General features: G+C 31.1%; 1 protein-coding gene across 17 annotated transcripts; it reads left to right on the top strand.

The window, feature by feature from the left end:
- The first annotated feature begins 305 nt into the window (after window positions 1–305).
- On the top strand, window positions 306–10,736 carry LOC111310012 (putative disease resistance protein At3g14460). Of its 17 annotated transcripts, none has more exons than XR_016330486.1 (10): window positions 306–2,817; window positions 3,132–3,275; window positions 3,853–4,035; window positions 4,626–4,795; window positions 5,412–5,555; window positions 8,335–8,481; window positions 9,106–9,256; window positions 9,846–9,928; window positions 10,029–10,458; window positions 10,562–10,736. XR_016330486.1 is itself a non-coding variant. In XM_089748911.1 (7 exons), exons 1-7 carry the CDS (start codon window positions 391–393, stop codon window positions 9,214–9,216), a joined length of 3,261 nt encoding a protein of 1,086 aa, XP_089605037.1. In that variant the 5' UTR covers window positions 306–390; the 3' UTR covers window positions 9,217–9,558. The 17 variants fall into 17 exon arrangements, 9 of the variants coding, with proteins under 9 accessions (XP_089605037.1, XP_089605036.1, XP_089605034.1 ...); XR_016330482.1 differs by having other exon boundaries at window positions 4,613–4,795; XR_002692500.2 differs by having other exon boundaries at window positions 4,613–4,795; window positions 8,332–8,481.
- Window positions 10,737–16,335: the final 5,599 nt, after the last annotated feature.

Below are 16,335 nucleotides of genomic sequence, written 5' to 3'. Positions count from 1 at the left end.
TTCGGTTATATCCTAAATATAACTTAGTATCACGTACAAATAAAAGTAAGACTTTTAAAATATACATTTTTTATAATTTAAAAAATATTTATAAATATGATTAAAAATTAAAATTAAAAATGAAAACGACACGTGGTAGCTGTTGAATAGATTTAAGTTATGGATTGATTGATGTCAAGTGGAAGATAGAAAAGGAGTGGAAGATAGAAAAGGAGTTGCGATTCGTACTGTGAGAAAAATCTTTTTGTGGATTTAATTTTTTAAAGTATACTGATAAATGCCTTGTTTGTTTTCCTTTTTCTTCTAGCCTCTTGGTGGAAAATTTCCTCGGTCAAATTTGATCACGATCAGGCCAAATAATAAGCGAACCAAACCAAATCCAGCCTAATCATGGCTGAATCGAAGAAAAAAGCTAGAGGTAGCAGTCGATCTACGGGCGTCGTCGGTTCTAAGCTAGATTTTGCGGTTACTGATCAGTCGTCTTATATTTTGCCGGAAGCAAACTGGCTTGCCTCGATTGCTGCTGCTCAGGACTCCCAACCGGAGAAGCTCCTGCCTGGTTTATTAGTCACCGGTGGGTCTGTCAACACTGCTCTTGAGAAGCTTGAATTCAAACAACTCAGACTTCTCAGACTTATCTACTTACGGGATCTCGGACGGGAAATGATTCCACGTCCAATCCTCACCTCGATAGGCTGTTTTAAACATCTACATCACTTAAACCTTTCGCAGAGTCCATCTTTTGAAACCCTGCTCGATTCAGTCGGTGATCTGTACTATCTAGAGCTATTGATATTGACGGACTGCCGTTCTCTGATTATGTTGCCACAAAGCATAGTGAAGTTGATTAATTTGCAATATCTCTACATTGAAGGAACTGGGTTGGTGCAGATGCCAGAAGAAATGGGCAGATTAAAACGCCTTAAGATATTGACTAATTTTATTGTAGGAAATGGTGGATCAAATATCAAACAGTTGGGGACGCTTCTTGATCTTCGCGGATCACTGTCTGTTTCTGGGTTGGAAAATGTTTCCTCTGCTTTGGATGCATCGGATGCCAATTTGAAGGCCAAGAGTTATCTCCATACATTGCAGTTGGAATGGGGCAGCAATAACAACAATCCAGCAAATCAGAGTGCAGTGCTGGAGAATCTAGAGCCTTCTAAAGGGTTAGAAATTCTTACCATTGGATTTTATGGTGGTAAGAAGTTCTCTTCTTGGTTGGGAGACTCTTCATTTTCAAATATAGTGTTTTTACGTCTCAGAAACTGCTATAATTGCTTATCGTTGCCACCACTTGGGCAGCTGCCATCTCTTGTACATCTCATTATTGAACGGATGAGAAGACTAACCAGCATTGGCCATGAATTCTATAGGGTCGAGGCATCCTTTTGTAAACCATTTCAGTCTCTGAAGATTTTAGAATTTAAAAGCATGTCGCAATGGGAAGAGTGGATATCACTTGAAGATGAAGAATTTCCCTGCCTTGAGGAGCTTTATATAGCAAACTGTCCAAATTTTAAGGGGAGTTTACCAAAGACCCTTCCTTCTTTGGCTAAACTGAAGATCTCTAAATGTTATCGGCTTAAGTCTATACTTCCAAGGACTTCAGATACTTGTAACATTGAGTTATACAAGTGTGGTGAGGTGCACCTGCGAAGTAATGATGATAATCCAAAGAGAAATGATGGTGAAGTAGCATCACAGCTCCCTCCAAGTACAAGTGAGATTTTAGTCCTTCCACGTGATGGCCCTTCATATTCCTCATCATCTCCTTCTGTGGCTCTTAGAGTGTCAAGTATGAAAAAGTTATTGCAATTGCCGTCACGCTTGCTGAGCCTCAGAATTGAGAGGTGTGATGCCCTAGAGTCCTTACCTACAGGTATACTGGATAGACCTTATCTTGAACATCTGTATATCATTGATTGTGATTCACTTAAGATCTTTCCTCAAGTGCATCAACCCAGTTCATTGAAAAGACTTTATATACGTAACTGCAGAAACTTTCAGTTTCCCCAACCTAATGAAATGGCAAATCACTACATTCTCCTAGAGCATTTATGCTTAGGAAGCAGTTGTGATTCTCTCATGACCTTCTTCTTGAATTGCTTCCCAAAGCTTAAAATTCTTAGTCTCTGGGACTTAAGAAGCCTTGAGTATCTTTCAATAGAGAACAGATTGCAGAATGATCTGAAGTCACTTGAAGCCTTGGAAATTAGGGACTGTCCTAATTTGACAACTTTTCCTGAAGAGGGATTGCTAGCCCCAAGCCTGACATCACTCATTTTGTCCAACTGCAACAATCTCAAGTCAATGCCAAGACAGATGCTAGGTCTCAAATCTCTTCAGACACTGCAAATAAACAAATGTCTAAAATTGGAGCCGCCTCCAATATGGAGTCTGCCTACCAGCTTAAACATACTCTGCATCTCTTTCTGTGACAAAATGACTCCTCGGAGAGCGTGGCAATTAGATAAACTTGATTCTCTTTGTCATTTTGAGATAGAAGGTAGATGCCTAGAAATGTTGTCTTTTCCAGAGAATGGGCTGCTGCCAACCAATCTCAATTCTCTACGAATCAGCAGGCTTTTGAATCTCGAATCCCTGGATGAAATTGGACTTCAACATCTCACCTTGCTTCAAACTCTAGAAATAAACTGTTGTGACAAGCTTCGTTCCTTGCCAGAAGATGGGCTGCCTTCCTCCCTGTTGTTTCTAAGTATCACCGGCTGTCTTTCACTGAATCCAAAGCTTCAAAAGAGGAAAGCAAAGGAATGGTTCAAGATAGCTCATATTCCTTCGATCCATCTTGGTGAGGTAAGAATCTCATTAATATATCTGGTGGAGTGCTTATGCAATTCAATGAGCAAAATACAAATCTGAGTATCAAGTGTGAAAAGTTGAAGCCGTGTGTATTTAAGGTACTGCAGCTAGAATAGAAATGGGATGGAAGCTGGATAAATGTTTCACCTACTTGAGGGCATAAGGTTTAACGTATGAATGGATACAAAGGAAGAAAAGATTGAAGCTCTGTTGTTGTTGGCTTCTGATTAGTTTATTCTTTTAACTGTTTCACTTATCTAAATTAATAGGAAGGATGGAACGGTAAATCTGCTGGACATTTTTTGCAGGAAGATCTTATTGGCAACTCCCAATGTCTTGAAGCTGAACAAGTGAAATCATCAAGGCAAATACCAAAGGAGGTCACTGCAATGGCAGAAAATGAAGCTGAAAAATGCAAATCAGCAGAGGAAGTTATTGGGTCTTTTACTCAGGTTGGATTTCTCTGCTCAAGATTTTATTTTTTGGATGAATTTGGGTTGAAAAGCTTCTTTGAGCAGATCTACAAGTTCTTCTTTGCCAATGAAAAGCAGACCTCTAATCCCTTTCATCATTACTGCATATTTATATCATTTTTTGGGCACTTAAAACTTGCATTAATCCCACAATTATCATATTTCATTCAGCAGAAACCATACCTACTTCTCATATACTTTTTTTTCTACCTTAATATGTTTTTTTCTAGCATTTGCTATTTTGCCGTTTGTAGTCTTTAAAAGCTTGAATGTTTGTTAAGTTTCATCATCCCAAAATAGTGTCCCTTAGGGAGAGAGCCGCAATGACCACTTTCTTAAATGACTTTTGTTTTTCATGTGAGTTCAGCAATGTAATGATTTTACAATAGCAATGACAATTGAGGTTTTATCACATGCATAATCATGGCATAGAGAATTTATGCCATTACAAATACACATTCAACATTATGAGAATTTCTGTGTAATTTCAATTTTAGTGCATGTTGGCTTCTGATTAGTTTATTCTTTTAACTGTTTCACTTGTCTAAATTAATAGGAAGGATGGAAAGGTAAATCTGCTGGACATTTTTTGCAGGAAGATCTTATTTGCAAATCCCAATGTCTTGAAGCTGAACAAGTGAAATCATCAAGGCAAATACCAAAGGAGGTCACTGCAATGGCAGAAAATGAAGCTGAAAAATGCAAATCAGCAGAGGAAGTTATTGGGTCTTTTACTCAGGTTGGATTTCTCTGCTCAAGATTTTATTTTTTGGATGAATTTGGGTTGAAAAGCTTCTTTGAGCAGATCTACAAGTTCTTCTTTGCCAATGAAAAGCAGACCTCTAATCCCTTTCATCATTACTGCATATTTATATCATTTTTTGGATACTTAAAACTTGCATTAATCCCACAATTATCATATTTCATTCAGCAGAAACCATACCTACTTCTCATATACTTTTTTTTCTACCTTAATATGTTTTTTTCTAGCATTTGCTATTTTGCCATTTGTAGTCTTTAAAAGCTTGAATGTTTGTTAAGTTTCATCATCTCAAAATAGTGTCCCTTAGGGAGAGAGCCGCAATGACCACTTTCTTAAATGACTTTTGTTTTTCATGTGAGTTCGGCAATGTAATGATTTTACAATAGCAATGACAATTTAGGTTTTATCACATGCATAATCATGGCATAGAGAATTTATGCCATTACAAATACACATTCAATATTATGAGAATTTCTGTGTAATTTCAATTTTAGTGCATGTTGGCTTCTGATTAGTTTATTCTTTTAACTGTTTCCCTTATCTAAATTAATAGGAAGGATGGAAAGGTAAATCTGCTGGACATTTTTTGCAGGAAGATCTTATTTGCAAATCCCAATGTCTTGAAGCTGAACAAGTGAAATCATCAAGGCAAATACCAAAGGAGATCACTGCAATGGCAGAAAATGAAGCTGAAAAATGCAAATCAGCAGAGGAAGTTATTGGGTCTTTTACTCAGGTTGGATTTCTCTGCTCAAGATTTTATTTTTTGGATGAATTTGGGTTGAAAAGCTTCTTTGAGCAGATCTACAAGTTCTTCTTTGCCAATGAAAAGCAGACCTCTAATCCCTTTCATCATTACTGCATATTTATATCATTTTTTGGATACTTAAAACTTGCATTAATCCCACAATTATCATATTTCATTCAGCAGAAAGTATACCTACTTCTCATATACTTTTTTTTCTACCTTAATATGTTTTTTTCTAGCATTTGCTATTTTGCCGTTTGTAGTCTTTAAAAGCTTGAATGTTTGTTAAGTTTCATCATCTCAAAATAGTGTCCCTTAGGGAGAGAGCCGCAATGACCACTTTCTTAAATGACTTTTGTTTTTCATGTGAGTTCAGCAATGTAATGATTTTACAATAGCAATGACAATTGAGGTTTTATCACATGCATAATCATGGCATAGAGAATTTATGCCATTACAAATACACATTCAACATTATGAGAATTTCTGTGTAATTTCAATTTTAGTGCATGTTGGCTTGTGATTAGTTTATTCTTGTAACTGTTTCACTTATCTAAATTAATGGGAAGGATGGAAAGGCAAATCTGCTGGACATTTTTTGCAGGAAGATCTTATTTGCAAATCCCAATGTCTTGAAGCTGAACAAGTGAAATCATCAAGGCAAATACCAAAGGAGATCACTGCAATGGCAGAAAATGAAGCTGAAAAATGCAAATCAGCAGAGGAAGTTATTGGGTCTTTTACTCAGGTTGGATTTCTCTGCTCAGGATTTTATTTTTCAGATGAATTTGGGTTGAAAAGCTTCTTTGAGCAGATCTACAAGTTCTTCTTTGCCAATGAAAAGCAGACCTCTAATCCCTTTCATCATTACTGCATATTTATATCATTTTTTGGATACTTAAAACTTGCATTAATCCCACAATTATCATATTTCATTCAGCAGAAAGCATACCTACTTCTCATATACTTTTTTTTCTACCTTAATATGTTTTTTTCTAGCATTTGCTATTTGCCGTTTGTAGTCTTTAAAAGCTTGAATGTTTGTTAAGTTTCATCATCCCAAAATAGTGTCCCTTAGGGAGAGAGCCGCAATGACCACTTTCTTAAATGACTTTTGTTTTTCATGTGAGTTCAGCAATGTAATGATTTTACAATAGCAATGACAATTGAGGTTTTATCACATGCATAATCATGGCATAGAGAATTTATGCCATTACAAATACACATTCAACATTATGAGAATTTCTGTGTAATTTCAATTTTAGTGCATGTCGGCCTGCATCATCATTCATCTGTATTCAATCTTGTTCTGTTTGGGTTATAGATTTCTGTAATAACAAGAGAAGAATGAGAAACTACTAGATAATTTTATCCTTTTTTCAAAGGAGGATGAGAAAAGGAAAAAGAGCTAACTTAATTTTCTTGCTTTTAAGCTTCAACTACTTGAATCTATCATATGATTGCATGAAACTTTTTCCTTATTTCTGTTAACAATTTATAAATTTCCTCATTTTTTGTTAAATGAACATTAGAAAGACTGACACAGATGAAATATCTTTTGGCTTATATGATATTTCCCCTCAGTCTTTAACTTAAAATGTTTGCATTAATATCTAAGTACCTCGAGTTTAGAGTTTTTGTTATCATACTAAACCATATTAACACTCCTATAGAAAGTCTGAGCTACACTATTTTGGCCATGAGAAAAAGAAAAATGTACTTATTCATTATATATGTTTTTGAAATTATCTTGATTTTACTTTCTAATTATTATTTTAGAAAGAAATTAAGAGTAATACAAATTTTTTTAATGAAAACATATATATTTTCTAATTATTTTTTAATATGTAATTAGTAAAAAATCATTAATATATTATTTTTTAAATTGAGTTTACTTATTTTTTAGGATATTTATCAATTTTCTTTTATATGTTATGAAGGTGACATGTGTATGGGTATCTTAGTAATTTTACAATTTCTTTAACTATTATATATGTATGCTCAATCATTTATTAGTAGTTCTTTTACCAATTATTTTAGGATTGCTTCAAAACATAAAGTAATTAGTTTAGGGATGAACATGCATATATATAATTCATCAGCTCCTTATTAGTTGCATTTTCATTATGGTTGTATTTTGCTCCGGGCCTCATAAATGAAGGTTTTGTAAGAGTATCTATATGATCATAAAAATTAGAGTTATAAATTTAATAAAACCAGTTTAAATTTTTGGACTATCTGATGACTATTTTTTGCTGAAATAATAATAATAACAATCATCATCATCATCGTCATCGATGAAGTTTTACAATCATAATTAACGGTAATATATTTTGTATGATGATCACTATAAAAGGTTCCACATGTTGGAGATAATTTCTATATAACTTGTGGTAATATATTTTGTTTCTTGAAGCAAACAGTAATAAGAGCTGGTTTTGCTTATAGTAACTGCCCAATCCTCTATTTAATCATTCTCCTCTTTATATAGAATACTGGTTTATAATGCAGATTTGTTGGGAAAACTAAAAACTTATCCCAAATGGATAACATAATATTTTTTATTTATGTTTATCTAAGCCAACTTCGTCTCCCAGGTTGAGTTACCAAGTGCTAATATTCATTAAACTATGAATTTTATTTATTTGAAAGTAAGATAACTTTACATAATTAAATAATTACACTTCAATCTTTGTCGCAAAGTGTACGCAAATTTCTTTTTTTTATAAATGTGTTTGTTTTTAAAAAACTATATATAAAATAAAAATTATTTAACATTTTATAGAAAACATTTTTCGGATGTTATGCTGATCAGTCTTTTATAATGGTCGGGCCCCACGTGGAGAGAGGTCAGACTGGGTTATGCATGAATATCACCTTAAAAAAGATGAAAATGGGATTCCACAGGCAAGTCTTCTTAATTACTACCTAAAACAGAGAAAAATGTAGTGATGCTTTGGCTTTTTCGTGAAAAGGATTTTCCTACTCATAAATGCTTGTTTTCTTCTTTACTCTTAATTGCCTGGGCATAATGTACAAATATTTAGAGCGATTAGTAATTGCACTTCTGGAAACAATTGGTTATATATATTTGACAACAAATCAACCCTTTTCTTTTGAAAATCCCAGCGAATTATAACTTTTCTTGACCTTTATTTCTTAATACAATATCCATTGCTACTCTTCCTGATTTGTGTTGAAGAGTCATAGAGAATCGGTGTTTCAAGTTTCAACTGTTTCTTACTTTTGCTTCTCAGATAATGATTCAACCAAACACTAGAGAAGATAAAAGTACATAATAGTTTTTAACGTCTTAATTGTGTATGCATGTGAAATATAAAGCATATTGTTAATTCAGGAAGACATACAAGAAACCCCTAAACCCAACCTTTTGGTTATTGAAATAGTATCAGTTACATGCTAAGTTCATAGATATGTACCTATTCTCCTCTATTTGTACTTTTATGAGAGATGAAATTATATACAAAATTATTAATTTGGGTTTGTTTTCCTGATCAATGAAGCAGAAAGATGAATGGGTTGAAGGTAAAGTAAAAAAGAAGAATAGCATCAGACACTTGGACAAACAAAAAATGGTGCCGGAAAATGCATCAACATTACGAGGACGAGTTAAGCTCCAGATGAAGAATATGTTTACCCGAAAGATAGAAAAGGCAAGTAACATGTTAAACAATAAAACAAAAAGCTAAACTTTTGCAGTGATGCTTTGGCTTTTTCGTGAAAAGGATTTTCCTACTCATAAATGCTTGTTTTCTTCTCTACTCTTAATTGCATGGACATAATGTACAAATATTTAGAGAGATTAGTAATTGTACTTCTGGAAACAATTGGTTATATATATTTGACAACAAATCAACCCTTTTCTTTTGAAAATCCCAGCGAATTATAACTTTTCTTGACCTTTATTTCTTAATACAATATCCATTGCTACTCTTCCTGATTTGTGTTGAAGAGTCATAGAGAATCGGTGTTTCGAGTTTCAACTGTTTCTTATTTTTGCTTCTCAGATAATGATTCAACCAAACACTAGAGAAGATAAAAGTACATAATAGTTTTTAACGTCTTAATTGTGTATGCATGTGAAATATAAAGCATATTGTTAATTCAGGAAGACATACAAGAAACCGCTAAACCCAACCTTTTGGCTATTGAAATAGTATCAGTTACATGCTAAGTTCATAGATATGTACCTATTCTCCTCTATTTGTACTTTTATGAGAGATGAAATTATATACAAAATTATTAATTTGGGTTTGTTTTCCTGATCAATGAAGCAGACAAATGAATGGTTTGAATGTGAAGTAAGAAAGAAGAATAGCATCAGACACTTACTTGGACAAACAATAAAAGGTGCCGGAAAATGCATCAACATTACGAGGACGAGTTAAGCTCCAGATGATGAATAGGTTTACCCAAATGATAAAAAAGGCAAGTAACGTGTTAAACAATAAAACAAAAAGCTAAACTTTTAACTGTTGAGCTCTTATCTCTTCAGTCTTCTCTAGTAGTATTAAATTAATATATCATAAATATTAGGCAGTGAAAGAAACTTGTTTCTACCGAGAATAAATATTGATATTGGTGGTGTGTTGGTGTGAGGTATCGAGTTAGTTGTATCATTGTTGTTTGCATGTAAAGACTTTTTATTATGGCCTACGGTTTGTGTATAACAGCCAGTTGATCAGATATTTACATATGTTTATGTTAATGAAATAGTGGTGTTAGAAAAACTATGCTTTGCCTCTTTCTTCTTGTTAGGCTGTTAAATTTCTACCTGGATCAATGTTTTTAAAATTGTTTCTATTGGATTATTGATTGCTGGAGAAGATTATAAGGAAAGCAAATCTGAATGCTTCATTGCTACTTGTTCGTGGCTATGTCAGTAGCATTCTGGCTGCCACGTCATTAGTATCGGACGTCTGTTGATCTAATCATATATGCATTATTCTGAAGTGTTAACGCTCTCTCTGTTTCTACTCTCCTCCCTGCTTCCTTCTCTTTTGTCCCCATCTCTTAGCAACTTAAGTGACTCGAGCATAAGAGTACGCCCTAAAGTACTACTTCCAATGTCCGCTGATCTTCCCTTTTGCGACTGGTCTAGTACGTTTTTCAACTCAACCTCCATCAAGCTCCACTCTCGCCAGACCAGAAATTTTATCAACATAACTTTAAATAAGATTATCAAAATTCTTTTGTGCAGGCAGATGCAATATGCAGCAAGAATGGTGGTGTTTCTTATTAATATTCAGATATATGTTCAAGGTGCTTAAGGTTATGTGTATATCAGACAAAAATCTTAAGGGACCACAATCAATGTCTCAGCTTTTACAAAATATCAGCCAAACTTCAAGAATAAAGTGTAAAGCATCATAAAGAGATTGAGGATAGAGAGCTACCTGATCACACGCATAAAGAGATACAACATGTATAAGCTTAACAAACTCACCTCTCTTCAAACAATTGAAACAAATTGCAGTAACAAGCTTGATTCCTTGCCAGAACAAAGGCTGCCTTCTTCCTTGTCTTCTTTGAGTATCACAGACTGTTCTCCGCTGAATCCGAACCTTCAAAATAGGAAAGGGAAGGAATAGTTCAAGATAGCTCATTTTCCTTCCATCCATCTTGACGAGGTAAAATCCCATCAACTCTAGAAGAGTCTTCTAATTTGCATGTGAATACAGTGAAGATACTCGGTTAATGTTTTAATTAAAGCCACTTTTCTTGCATTTTCAGGTCGGTGATTAACACAATTGCTTGTGGATTTCAAACAAGGCACACTGCTACAGGTTTGTCATCTTAGATTCTTAGTCAGCTTTATTGTCTTTCATTTTTCACTGCTGAGGTGGACAATTTTAGATGGAACTTTCACTCATAAATTTTGGATCCCATAAAGAATTCATTGTTATAATTCGATAATTGTAGAATTATAGTTGATATGCGCCACTGCGAATTTCAAGTTTGTTCCTGTTTTATGTCCAAAGTAAACATCCAATGAAGAGATTGGCATAAACCTAATCTCAGATTCTCACTGGCTCTATTAAATAAAGAAAGATACTTTATAATTAATCACTACAAAATAATAAAATTTTTCTACTTTATAATTAATCACTACAAAATAATAAAATTTTTCCAATTATAAACTGCAAAACTTTACAAATCCGTTCTGTTTGTCATATGGATGTTTTCTAGTTTAAATGAACTCTGTCCTTGCCTCACTCGGAAAGCAAGTCTTTAAGCACATAACTGAACATTACCAAGGTTCTGCCTGATTCAACTCAATGGGTTTAATTACCTGTTCTGTATGGACATTCATACATTGGTGTTTATCACATGATCTGTATCACAAAGCTCTTTAGGTTGGTATTTGATATATGTTCTACACAAGAATTGCTTCAAAATGTCCACATTTTCCGGCTTATCATGTTTGCTGCATTTATTCTTAAATATTTGGTTCTGATTAACAACCTTTTAGTTCCTGTTATAGTATGTTGCATTAACCAGGTTGCATGCACAAAATATATCATGCCTTTTCGGGTTTAGGTAGTTTGGGAGTGTAATTGAAAGCAGACGTTTTGTTTGGTGCTGGAATTTTCTGTATGCTTTTTTACCCTTAGAAACTTGAAAAAAAAAGCATTTAAATACAAAATCAAAGGATTTTTTGGAGAATAAAAATTGGAAATGTTCGTTTAGATCATTTATTTGGTCTTGAAGTTGCACCTTTGTTAATGATTCATCTGTTAAAAGTTAGAGCAGTTTTGTTCATGCAAGACATGAATGGCCTATTGTTGATGATGGCGTTGGCTTGGAAGATGGGACCAGGAAAGAAGATGGGAGTGTTATAGCAGCTGGACTCTTGTAAACACAATATAATAATACGATAAAAAAATATATAAAAGTGATATGATTTAATATAATTTAATAAAATTAAATAAATATATTTTATTTTTGTATATGAATTATGACATATAATTTTTATGTAAAATATTATATAAATATATAAAATTTAATATTTTATATAATATAAATATACGAATTGTCATATCTACTATGAAACTAATATTTTGCAAATTCTTAATGTTAAAAAAGTTGTTAAAGTCTTTCTTCTTCCTAACTTGTTGATTTTTTAAAATCAAATGTCAACCCCAACCCCTATTGTTTAAGCCCTTTGATGGAATGGCTTCTTTGAAACTAACTCAAAGACTTATTTCTAACCAACTTTGCATTTTTCCCTTGATTGATGACACGAACACTTTTTCTTTCTTTTTCTTAGGTTAATATCATAAATGGTTCTTTAAGTTATAGTAAAATATCTAATGTGATATTAGAATTTTAAAATTTTTTAATATGATAGTTAATTATAACTCTATTAATTAATTTGATACTTAACCTTAACGTGATTAATTTTAAATGATAATACATTATGGATAAATAATTTTTTAAGTATCATATTATTTAATAATTTTATAATTCAAATATCGTATTAGAGATTTTTAAAATTTAAGTACTATATTGATCATTTTATTATAGATTAAGAATCATTTATGGTATTAACCTTTTTTTTCTTCTTCAACATAATCATTCTTTGACTTTTCTACCATTTTCTTTGCTCTAATTATACTTTTTATTCCATCGAATACCTTTTTGGTTAACTTCCATCAAATACTTAATTATATCATCTATATATTAAAGTATAAACTTCAAAAGTATTAATAGTAATCAATCAAAATATTCCTAGGAGGTGTTTGGTTTGAAGAATCTTAGAGTTTGGAAGAGAATGTGATCTCTAAGAAAGTGTAGATTCCTAACAATGAATGATTCTTTGTGGTATAAGATTATTAGATTTTGGTGTTTGGTTGGGAGAAAGTCAAATTACTTAATCATATATGTTTACTATAACATCTTTCATTACATAACAAACACAACAATTTGTCAAAAAAAAAATCGACAGGTAACGCATTTCAAATTCTAGAAAAATAGTATTCAAGTGGCCAATTACCAAAAAAAAAAATTAGATAATCAATTACTGCATTGGAAAAACACATGAAATAATCTACAATTATTCTGTTTCAAAGCCTAAAAATGTAGCTTTGTGGGATATAAAAAAAATTTCATAATCAATTACTGCATTTTTATTCAAAAAAAACGTAATAAATACAACAATTATTGCATTTCTAAACCTCCAAACACAATATTATATTACTCATTTAAAAAAAATTGACAATGAACAATTACTGCTTTTATTTTCAAAGAAACGCAATAATTGCTATACTATAATAAATGCTCATTAAATCAAAAACTATTTGGAAATAAGATGAAAAAAAATTAAATGCTAAATACTACATTTCTGTACAAAGACATGCAGTAATTGTTATACCCATAATAAATACTCATTAAATCAAAAGTCATCAAGTCAAATAAATAAAAAAAAATTAAATATCAAATACTATGTTTCTGTTCAAAGAAATGTAGTAATTGCCATAATCATAATAAATACTTATTAAATCAAAAGCCATCAAGTTAAATAAATAAAAAAATAAGAGTTATCAAATGCCGCATTTCTATTAAAAAATATAATAAATAATCACAATTACTGCATGTCAAAGCCTATAAATTCAATATTCGAGTGGGGAAAAATGTATATATAAAGTGTACTCAATTAAAAAAAAAATTCCAAAACAAAAAAATCCACATTTACTTTATTTTCATGTGATGATTTTTATAGAGGTAAAATAGAAAGAAAACATTTTTTATCTAGGTCAAATGTAAGACAAAAGTAACTTTCCTTTCAATATCTTAAAAAACTATAGAGAAATTTCAGTTTCTAATTCCAAGACTTTTTAGTACTATTAAAAATCTAAAATTATTCTCAAAAATCAAATATCCGTAAATCAAACGTGAGAATCATATTCCCACAAGTAAAATTCAAAGAGAAAATCTTATATTCCCCTGAATTAAACGTTCCCTTAATATAATTTTTAATAATTTTTAATTTGAATAACTATTTTTTATTATTTCTTTAATTAAAATACCCTTAATAAAATTTTTAATAAATTTTAATTTAAATAACTATTTTTTTTATTAGACTTGTATTGAGATAAATTGTAATTTAAACTTTTTTTATTATTATACTTCTATTGAGTCACAAAAGATGATTTCACATTAGATACAATTGCAAAAAATAAAAATTAAATATTCAAGCTCCTTAAGAGAAAATCGATTTGTAATATTAACAAGAAATCTTCTTTTTCACACTAACATTAAATTTTTTGCTGCCATTATTCTGATAACTTTACAATTTATACTAACTTTTAATTAAATTTAATTAATTTAATTGTTTTTGTTTGAATTTAGGAGTGTTTAATGGTTAGGGATCTTTTGTTGAACTAGATACAAATATGTAATTGCAAGGAATGTTTGACAATTTTCGATCGAATTGCATGATTGGAGACTTAGGACTTTGGAGTGCAAAGGTTTGGGCACTGTAGGGTAAAAGATCCTGACCATGGTTCATCTCAATAGCTCATCCAAGGTATATTGCCTTTGCCACTAGCTAATCATGCATCCCTTAGTTATTATTGGGCTATGAATCTGCTATATGTACTTTCAAGGTTTTGGGAATTTGTGATATTGTTCTGTGAACGGATCCTTAAGGCAAGAAAATTATTACCTAGTTTGACACTAAATTAAATGTCAATGATGAATGATGAATGATCATCATATGCTAACTAAGCTTCTAATTCTAATTTTAAAGTTAATTAAACATCTAATGGTTTCCATGAGATCTAAAAAAAAAAAAATCTAGCAAGAAATTATGATTTTTCTAAAACAATATATAATTGAAAAGCTTCATGTACCATATCTAATAGAAATCGCTAACTGTTGGGATGTTCGGAACTAGACACAAATTTGATAAATTGTCTTTAATGGCATCTTTAATTATTGTAGTGTGCAGAATACAATTCTAATTAGAGTATCTTCGAAATTGCACATCAATCTTTTCATTCTCAATTGAGCTCTTAAAAAGTGAGTATGGAATGTGGATCTGCTTTTGAGCAACATTTAGGATTTATTACGCCTAGAATAGTTAAAAATGGTACATACTATTTATTGAAATGATCTTGTTAGGTGATAGTTGTAGATTAAAATTGGGATTGAAGGCTTCATAGAATAACTTAAAATGGTATTATGCATACGTATAGAATCATGTCATAATAGTTATTTTTTAATATTTAAAATTTAAAACTTTTTTCAAAACATACAACCTAAAATGACTATTATGCCATGACTTGCTAATGACAGGATAATTAAATCATATTATACATCAACCAAATAAATTTAGTTAGTGATTTGTGTAATTTAAAAATATTTACAAAATTATCAGATCAAAATTTTATACAACTAAAATATGTTATATATGGATGCATATTCAAAAAAATAAATCTGACAAAATCAATAAATAAATTTGATTTAAAGTGAATATTTAAATAATAAGATAATTTTGTTAATTAAATGGGTTTTTATAAAATTAAATGAATTATTAACGGATTGGATAAATTTTAATTATTGAAATTCGGCTAAACAAATTACCCAAATAATTCATTTATCACTCATTTAGTTAGACCTAAAGATTTTATCAAATGGGGTCATTATTTTTGGATCAAAATATTTTACAAAAGTTTTAACTGAAATGGCCTTAAGCAAAATGGTCAAAAATCAATCAAATTTGGGCTAAATTTAATTTTAACAAAATTGATCTAAAATAAAATGACCAAATTTAATTCCAACAAAATATTCCAAACCCAAATGGCTCAAATGAAATTAAAATTAAAATTAACCTTCATTTAATTTAATTTAATTCAATATGATCCAAAATTAAATAAAATTTATTGGCCCAAATTTGATCAACAAAATGGCCGAAGTTTAATTTAAATTATTGGCCCCAAATTTTAGTAATTAAATTTGACTTAAGCATAACAACCCAACAATAGCAAAAAAAAAAAAAAAATCCTTAATTTGCATTAAATGGTCTAATCTTAAGTAGTCCAAAAAAATCTGAAAATGGAAAAAAAAAAGAGGGGGGAACCCAAATTTTCAAACTTTAGACCCAATTTTTTCTTTTTTTTTTTAAATTTTTCTATCAAGCGCAAATCAAATCACATGCAATCATAATCCTAGATTAGATTTACTTGCCAGAACAAAGAGGGATTGAATCCCTATAAAACGATTTTCAAGCACACATACACAAAAATGGGGTATTTAGAAAAAAAGATTATATAGAAACTCTTGAGAAAAACGAGAGAATTTTGTTTAGCAATCAAGAGATTTTAGGTTCTGGGTTTAATTTGTTTAGATTTTATTAAAATTGGGATTTGATATTTTTGGGTTTGAATTTTTGTAGGGTTTTGCATTCTAGGGATTTCTAGGTTTAGTTTTCTAGACAATTTGTTAAGTTTATGAAAATTCTCTATTGGCTTTTAGGATTTATTCATTAATTTCTGGATACCTAT

The sequence above is a fragment of the Durio zibethinus genome, chromosome 19, assembly GCF_047325235.1.
Source record: "Durio zibethinus cultivar Kanyao isolate XHJ-2024 chromosome 19, ASM4732523v1, whole genome shotgun sequence".
NCBI classification, from domain to species: domain Eukaryota; kingdom Viridiplantae; phylum Streptophyta; class Magnoliopsida; order Malvales; family Malvaceae; genus Durio; species Durio zibethinus.
The sequence above is the reverse complement of the archived record's forward strand: the minus strand, read 5'-3'. Positions and strand labels throughout refer to the sequence as shown.